The sequence below is a fragment of the Teleopsis dalmanni genome, chromosome 2 (assembly GCF_002237135.1).
Source record: "Teleopsis dalmanni isolate 2A chromosome 2, ASM223713v2, whole genome shotgun sequence".
Taxonomy (NCBI): Eukaryota; Metazoa; Arthropoda; class Insecta; order Diptera; family Diopsidae; genus Teleopsis; species Teleopsis dalmanni.
Window position 1 is genome coordinate 36,641,006 of NC_051847.1, and position 9,995 is coordinate 36,651,000.

A 9,995-nucleotide genomic window follows, 5' to 3' on the forward strand; every position below is an offset into this window, starting at 1 on the left:
TTACTGCAATATAAACAGTGTGTTCCGTCAACTGAAGGTGTTACTACCTCTGAAAGCGGATACAGTCCCATCACCCACTCTTTGTCTTTGTCCAGTGTTCAGAGGAAACGACTTCAAAGTCTTGGGATCGTCTCTTTACTAGACCAATATAACATAGATTAGATAGAAATAAAACGAAAAGCTTTTTGCACTTCGGGAAGCCTTTAAATCGTGTACTTACTGGAGTACTAACACGGCACTGTATCCTTATGCCGATACTTCTACAGTGACGTATTTTGATAAGTGTGTGATGTAGGAGTTACTATATTTAATACGGGATACAGAATCTATTAGTAACTATATGTCTTTATCCAAGAATTCTAACGAAGCGATTTCAATATTATGAAAATCGTTTCTTCGCTGATCTCTCTGGGATAACGAAAGTGAATTGATTAAGGCTCCTTAACTTTATTTGGGAGATCAAATGGTTTAACCAGTATAAGCCACTACAAAAAACACATAGTTCCTAGTAGGCAATATTAAAAATATCACAGAGGGCAATATATGTATCTGAGTGGAAGTGTTGCTAGTTGCATTAGCATGCGAACTCTCAACTATATATAACTAAAAAATTATTTCAACAAATAATTTAGAGGAAATTTTTAGTACTAATTTTAGTACTAATTTACCATAAGTACTAATTTTCTATAAAATGGAAAAAAATTGTTTATATTTTTGAGGGTAAATATTATTGTTGCTATAAAATTTTGATTACTTTATTATCAAAGCGAGTATATACCATTATTTTGCTTCAAATTTTTCAAATTTATATATCTTTATTTTAGTTTATTTCGTTTAATAAATATTAATTCAAACTTTTTTATAATTTTGCCCATCCCTAACAATTTGTAATCATTAAAGCACCTTATGTCTAGCTAAATGTGTGATATGTTACGTTTTCATATATCGCACCGTAAAAGGCAACACATATTTTTAAAAGACTGCAGATTAAAGTATAAACAAACTTTTTTTTGTTTATATTGTCGGTTAGATAAATATGGTTTGCATATGGAAACCGATTATGGTAGCAAGAAAAGTTTTGAATATATCTGGCTCATGCATATCAACACAGAAGTTTAAATTCATTTTGAATGACAAAGATACTTCGTCGTTAAAACGCAGCTTAAAAAGTTTTTATCAACAGATTTTACAGATTTCTGCTGTTTTTAATTTCCAAATGATTTTTTTTTAAAGCATATGTGTGCTGTGTTTGTTCACTAAAGTCCTTCAACTGACTAACCAACCAAGTGTATTGTGCATAAATTTTGCATTTTTAATTAGTCAACGCATAGCGACAAAATTCATGGCGCACGTTCTGTGACTTGAACAATGATTCAAGGTACCTTTAATCAGTTATGTGAGTTGACAGTTTTTCTGAGAAATGCATCTACAACTGCATAATTGAGTAATGTTTTATGTTTTACACAAAAACAGTTTGTGCTACTGTTAACTAATTAAATATTGGCTATGTCGTAGTCAACTATTAACGTGAACTCAGTAATTGTTACAGTCTGAAAACAGATTTTTTTGTTGCAGTTTATTAGAATTACTTATTCCAGTTGTTTCGGTTCATACTCTTTTGTTTGAAGTCAAACTAGTTTTCTTCTACTAATAGATTATTAGTAATCATTACGAAAATTATATGTATTAAACTCGCAAACTAAATTAGAAATGATTTACGCAATTTATTTAGAAAATTTTTAAATTTTATAACTGATTTTAAATCAGAAGTATAAAAATAATATAATTTATAATAACATAAACAAAATAATAACAAATATAGTATAAAATCTATACGATGCTGTTAGTTAACGAGCACCAGATATGTAGATTTGAGAAAAATCTAATTATTGAATTAATAAATTATAATTCAATATAACCAGTACCCTATGTTAATCAGTCTAACGACATTCAACTGTGGATTGGATTTCCAAGATCATAGCATAACTCTTTTATATTTATAAACTTTTATATACACAATTCAAAAACATACATATGCACCCTGGACTTTCACACAAACTAAAATCGTACGCCAATATGCAGCAGTTGCTGAACAATATGGAACAAAAACCAATGTTGATTTTTTTCTTTTGTTACAAGATTGGATTTCGAAAGCTAGAATAAACCCTCAGAAAATCAAATAGACGAACTATGCACGAAACTCTGATGGTAAAACAGCTATGGACCGTTCCTGGTACCTATGGCTTTATTAGGTATCCACAAAGCAACAGACGCACTGTTGCACCGGCTTTAACTAGGAGAAGAACAATTGAAAGAGAAATGAGAGAAGCGCACTATATATGAAACGATATATGCATAGAAGCACCTAACAGACTGTGGTTTAAGAGAATCAGTTCTATGCCCCCCTAGAGGAAACGAACACTAAGAAGAAGAAGATCGCTTTATTAGAGAAACTAATGTAAGACAATTCAATGTCAATTACTAGAGAAACAAGTGCGAGGAACTATAAAGTATACAGAAATGTAAGAAAAGCTAAGGTTTAACTTCAGATTTACCACCAATAAAAAAGAAAAAGAAATTTATACAATTTTAATAATACAATACAATAACAATAAACACATTTTACTAAATCCAAATTCCAATACAAATTTTAATGTATGTAGATCCTAGTGAACAACAGTTATTCGCCATTACGACAAGTACCCCCTTCATTAAAATATAACTGCTCTGCAATTTCATAAACACAATTTTCTCTTCCTTTATTCCCGCAACTCTTCTCTTATTCTCATTACCTAATTTCACTCATATTCCATCATTTCATCATTCATTTTCTTTCCCCATAACACCTCATTAGCATAAAAATTTGAGTATGCTTTTTGTATGCTGAGACCCCGAAATCAGTAGTACCTATCGATGGACTATATTAACAATCTTAACTTACAAAACAAACATATGCCTGAAATATAGTTAATTTCAGTAAATGAGGACAGTGATGCAACAAAAATTTTTACATTGTAAAACCGGTTTTACCTATTTTTTAATAAGTAATTTCTTCTTCTTCTAAGACGGAAGGATTCTATAGTCCTAAGTCACAAAAATGTACTTGTCAGATGCAGAAGAAAAATAATAAAACAGGGAATTATGTTTATATTTGGATGTAGAAGTGGAGAACATGCAATGGAGAGGTCTTAATAAGATAATGCAGTAAAAAAATTTGAAAAAAAAATGTTCATGGATAACGGGTGAGCAGAATAAGCTGATCTTATTTCTTTCAAGCTTAATTATCCTAAGCTATCCTATATAGTTCTCGGGCAATGGGATAATAAGGATATTGTTAGATATTGGAAGATATTAATAGATATTTATAGATATTGAAAGATATTGATAGATATTGAAAAATATTGATAGATATTGAAAGATATTGCAAGATATAGAAAGAAGTTTTTAATTTATTCAAAGTTTTAATGGTGACTAATACACAGAGGAGAACAGAGATCAAATTATCTGACTTATTTATATTAGACTTTAGTTAACATCAAATTCGTTAAGTGACAAGTGCATTATATAATTGCTTATATAATATATTATATTTTTAAAAAAGGATCTATATTTTTATCATTCTTTGGATAGTACCACAGGACAGGTGAGTGTTTTATAACATATATTTTCGAAGAAATTACAATATATAAAATTTTGAGAGCATTTAAATTAAAATATTTTCTTTTTTTAATATTTTTCAATATCTATCAAATCTTACTTCACATAAATATATATGTCGTTCATAAATTTTTTTTCAATTTTTATATTTTTTTTTAATATTTTTTTATTTTTTTAGTTATTTTTTTTAATTTTTTTTATTATATTTTATTTTTTTTTAATTTTTTTTTTATTATATTTTATTTTTCTTTCTTTATTTTTTATGTTATTTTATTTTTTTTTCTTTATTTTTGTTTTATTTTTTTTACTGAATACAATTATATTACAAAAATATCATATATCAAGCAACATTTTATCTTAACTTTTTGTTGACGTGCCCGCCTGTCTGTCTGTTTACTTGGTGATATATATATGCTAATGGCTGGCAGCCAAACAGTCGTTCAACTCTGAATTTATTTCTAGTCTTCTTTTACTTCGAAATATGTACTTCGATATAGATTTCCATGTGGCTTCATCATGTGCACACGTCAACAATACACTTGATTGAAAGTGTTTCACAGCGCCAACATCAAATATTGCTACCAACAACATGAAGTGAATTTTAACCTAATCGGAAATCAAACGCCTTACGTATCCGGTCACCAGAGCAACGTTTGCCTGATTAGGCATGTTTAAAGGAAGTAAAGGACTTTTTCCAACCTCATAAGTAATTTTTTTTTCTTACAGTTATAATAAACACCAGAATATACAATATATTATGTGAAATTGTATAAGCTTTAACTGTTGTTGTTGTATTTGTTATTTGCGTAATTTAAGTTTGCCCTCAAAAGATATTTGGGTCAATAAACTTCTACTTGAAGTATCTATGAAGTTTTTAATTAAATGGAGGCGTTGTGTGTAAATAATTTAATTAAAGCAATAAATGCATTGCAAATAATGCAAAGAACATAATTATGTTGATATCTTGAAAGTTATATATAAGTTCTGATGCCTTGTTAAAAACATTTAAAAGAATACTTTTTTATTTTTTATAAAAGAAAATACTTTTCTTGCAGGTATTTTATAATTGTTTTAATAATTGAAAGCACTATAAACCCTAGGGAAAATTTTGTTTTCTGATACATAATATTCTTTTAAGAATTATGCAATTTCATCAAATTAAATTTTTAAATTGCCGCGATAAGAAAGTTTAATAAATTTAATTACTTTAAGGTATTTTGAAGGAAATACTGTTGCATGCAACACTAAGCGCCTGCCACTCTTTCGAATCAATTAAAGTAAAAAGCACTTTTACTGCCAATTTGGTTGCATGGAGCATCCACGTTGAATGAGAGGCAATTGTAAGATAGGCCGACTGATGATGTTATCTGCTGCATCATTGCTTATGTAGAACAAACATGGAAAGTGGAGAGGCTACCTGAAGCCAACAAAATTACTGAAGTGCTGCATATAACAAGATGCAATATGATTTCAAACAAAATATTAACAACAAATTGATTATCATGTTTTTCTTTAAGCTTTTTAATTGAATTTTGCTTTTTAAAATAATAGAAGAAAAACTCATATACCTATAAAAAGCAGTAGTAAGTGTGGCATCAACGATAAGCAGCATTTCTCCATTGCAACAATTTTGTAAGTATTTTAAAGCTATCGAAGAACAAAATAGAAAATGAGAAATTCTTTAATTTTAAATATGGACAGAAGAAAGTGGTAGGAGTCTTCTCCAGGGAGGAGAAGCCTTCACGAATAGATATTTTCGAAATATCTATACATGCGAAATATTTTCGCATGTGATCCCTATTTGACACAATTTTGACTATGGTACTGGTAGAATAATAACAAAACTTAAGGCTCAGTTAGACGGTAAGTAACGTAAGAAATTAATTCAAAGCGAAATGCACAATCAACCAAACCTGCGCATTTGATAGGAACAAAATAAATAAAAGCGGCGAACATTGTTTATTTCGTTCCTACAAGTACGCAGGTTTGGTTGTTTGTGCATTTCGCTTCGAATTAATTTCTTACGTTACCTACCGTCTAACTAAGCCTTTAAGATAGAAGGTGCTTTCCAAAGCAAATGGCACTTTTTAAAATTAAATATTTGTAATAGCAAATGAAAATATTGGGCAGGATAGAAGTGAGGTTAGTTCCTCAGAAGTGATAATGTTATAAATAAGATTTTATAAATAAGAGATTTAATATTAAGTTTTGTTTAGAACTCAATATTTCCTAATTACTTAGGATTAGACATAAACAAGGCGGCACCAAAGGACAAACATTTGCTTTTTAAACATTGACATAGAAGTGAACTGTGATGCTATCAGTATTATTCAAATACCCAGTACCAAAGTATTGTATTGAGAACGACAGACGATGTAAAGCCCAGAATATTTTGTTTAAAACAAACAACAGTAAAAACAATTTTGATTTGTCTTTATGATTTTTTAAACAATTCTAAATTGGCGTTTTTAAGCATTGAGACACCAAAATGCACTATTACACTAATCGAAACTTTTGAACCAAATTACTGAATATAAATCACAATTTAACTTCTCATTACTCCTGCCCTCCTGCGGTTAAAAGGTTAGCATATTCGCGTGGTAACGTATGACTGTCATAGAGGCGACTAAATTCCCGGAACCATCCGCCATTGTTTTGAGTATAAATCGTAGTGAGTGAGTTTTCACTTGTGTCATAACCAGAAGCGTGTATCTGGCAGCACGGGGATCAACACCCATCAGGATACTATATATTTTCTTTGTAAAAAGTGTATTATTTATCTATTTAACGATTAGCACATTAAAAAAATAAAATTATTGTTTAATGGTTCAAAACAATTCATATTATTTAAAGCTTTAATTTGCAATGTAAAATATTCAGCTTTATTTTATCAAGCAATATATGTTCTGAGATACTGCAAACATATGTACTTGCATATTATCACTGCTTAAGTTAGATTAATAATGAAAACATTAATTTATTTATTTATTTATACGACAGCTTAGTACGATTGGAATAGCAATAACTAACACGATAAAAATATTTATATTAAATATATTTATATTGCTTAATTTATAACAGAATTTAAATATTAATTTCCTATTTAGCTTTTATTTATATTCAAAATATTTATTATATCAGAATTTATTTTTACACATTTATTTTATATTTTATCGCAATTATGTGGTTTCCATTTATAACAGTAATTACCATATCCCGCCATTTATTTTTTTTAAATATATATATATTAAAATTTTAATCACTGAAACTATTTATCGACAATATATATTTATGCCAACAACGAAAGACTAATATGAATACAAAATCCGACCAGTAGTGCTAATACGCAACGAGAAACGATAATAGAATATCACAACTTACTGCTCTTGTTGGCAAATATTTCCCATTTAATGTGGTGCCTACTTTGGCTGCGTATTCAATCTACTGACTACTAAAACACACATCATCCACAACCTCATCCACTAACCGAACTTGAATGAACTTACTCATCCGTCAAGCAGAAAAAAACTAAATGAAATTGAGGAAAATAAGGAGAGGAAAACCCAAATGAAAAGAACAATTCATGCTACTAAACGGAAAATTTGTTGAAAATTAATTTTAAAACTGTGAGTATCTGATGCTTTGGGATTCACACCGCAAAATACGCAATTCACATGTTCACAACTCTATGTCTATAAAGCAAACTTCTACTCCGCTATCTGGCACTACTACTGCTACGCACACCCATATTTGTGACCGAGCAGTAGAATGCCACAAAAATTATATATTAGGTTAAATAAATTAAGCAGCTTGGCCAGATAGGATATATTAGTGGGACATGAGACCATAACAAAAATAAATAATATAATACATATACATTAATATATATATATATATATATATATATATATATATATATATGTTTGTAGATAAAATTTAAAGGACAAAATAAAATAGTGCCTCACCCAACAAAATTTTCAGTGTAAAATGCGTGCTGAAACGCATACAATAAACACATTAGTTAACAAGTAAACAATAGCAACAAAACAATAAAGGGACAACCTCATATGACTTTCTCTAAGGTATAGCATAATAATTAGATTGCGCCATAAGGATATTAAAACAATACTTTAAAAAAGAGGATTTTTACTATTTCAGCAAGTCGTGAAAGTACGAGCGGGGAAGTAAAATAATAAATGACCTAAGCACCTAGATTTTTACAGTTTTTTGGCTTGTGCCATTAAAATCGCTACTATTAGTTAATGATAATTAGTTTTGTAATTTTTTTGGAAAAATGTTTTATGGAAATAAAAAAAATACGGTCAATGTCCTGAAATCATTTTCCAGGAGTTTGTTGTGGTGTAGCATTTTAGAAAAATTATTATATGTGTCACAACACTGCCGCCATTCTTTATTTAACCCTTGTGATACAATTTACTATATTAAAATTAAAAATTAGTGATTCAAATGTAGACTTAATTGAATTACAAACTATCTATCACCCTTGGAAAACACTTAATTCTAACTTGGAATCCACTCACTTGGATGGAAATATACAAAACAAATATAACAAATTAATTTGAAGATATATAAACAATTAGACAATTACTTAGTGCTCATAATGACGACCTCGATTTATAGTTAGCCCTTTATATTAAAGATTTTGTGTAAAAAATATTCTATTTTTTTATTACTATTTAAGTGATTCATAAACTTCCTTTTTTTCAGTGTTTTTATTCCCACACTAGAAACGCGCTTGCGCCTAATCTTCAAAGGAATTAATTTATCCATAATTTCTTGAAATTCACAAATTTTTGAAACCCCAAACGTATAGGGTCCGTTTCTTTCTCTGTGTTTATGATTGGAATAATATTTGTGGTAAATTTTTAACTCACAGGGTTTTCACGCCCACAGTAGAGTGATAGCAGCTTTCCAAACTTTTGCATACAATATACCTTAACATCACATTGTCTAAGTAAGCTTATAATATCAAGAAACCGTAAAAGTAAAGCTATAGCAGTTTAGCACATAATGATCGATTTTACTTTGTTTAATATACAGTGCTATTCTAGCAGCCCTCACTGACTTCTCATGCACCTTGCAATGAGTTTGCAAGACAGAGTGAATACCCCTATTATTGACATTTGGTTCAATCATAATGTTTTGACATACTTGCAATTTCTGAAAAAGTTCTTTCAATCTTAAATATTAGAAATTTATGATAAAGACATTAAGGTGTATAAATATACACCTGAAAATTATTTATGAAAGTCCATAGATTTTAATAGAAATATTTAGTATACTATATTATCATAAATATTTAATTATCTAAGAGTTCTAAGAGTTTTTGCGACTTGTAAGGTAACTAACTATACTACGGCCTTTAACTGGGAATAACTAATACCAGTGTTTGACACAGACCCAATAAATTATAGGGTGAGTGATATAGTATTATGAAAAACATTAATTGCATATATTAGATTAGATTTAGATTTAGAAAGTGTTGGGAAGTCATTGCATATATATTAATAAAATGTCTAAGTAATTGGTTTTTTAAAGTGATTCTAATTCAAATTCAATTCGGAACTAATTAAACTATTTAAATAAAATTTTTCTATAAATTTTTACGTAATTTTTAAAATTAAGAATATATTATATTTAATTAAAATTTAATGTAATTTGTAAAATTAAAAATAATCAAGACTTAAAAATAATCTTACACTTTACATTTAATTTTAATTTAAAATTTTCTAAAACAATTTCTAAAAAAAAAAAATTATAACATTTTATTAAAATATCTGAGCTAATATTAAAAAAGAACAATGAAGGAGGTACTGAAATGCACAACTGCAGTGATAATTTTTAATTAAAATATGTAAATATAATATACAAAAAAAAAAAAAGAAAAATATTTACTTACGTCATTTTAATGTAAAATTATATAAAACGGCTACGTTATTGTGTATATATATATTTTTTTCGTTGAATAATATAATTTTTAAAAAAGCCTTTTGTGTTGAGTCTTTAACGTTGATAAATTTCACTAATTGGTGATTTGTAGTAAATGCTTTGAATTTTAAATGATGACAGCTTTAAACGTAGGATTTTATATTGTAAGTGAAACCTTCTGTTGGTTTGCTGCTTCTATTTCTAATATCTTAGATATATATGAGATCTGCAAATAGAGAAAATATTTATATTAAACAAATATAATTATCAAAAATATCAAATAATATCAAAAAAACATTACAATAATTATTTATTTATTTTTATTTACTAAGCAATATTTACAACAACAAATACTTATATTGTCACAAAAGCCCTTTTTTCTATAAAAA

The 9,995-nt window shown here is 28.2% G+C and overlaps 1 protein-coding gene across 1 annotated transcript in view; it reads right to left on the reverse strand.

The window, feature by feature from the left end:
• Positions 1–9,763: 9,763 nt before the first annotated feature.
• The window catches only part of LOC119674314, a 14,117-nt gene continuing 13,885 nt past the window's right edge, over positions 9,764–9,995 (reverse strand). The window contains exon 12 of the mRNA XM_038085447.1: positions 9,764–9,832. Coding sequence (XP_037941375.1) covers positions 9,764–9,832 — 69 coding nt within the window. The remainder of the gene's footprint in view (positions 9,833–9,995) is intronic.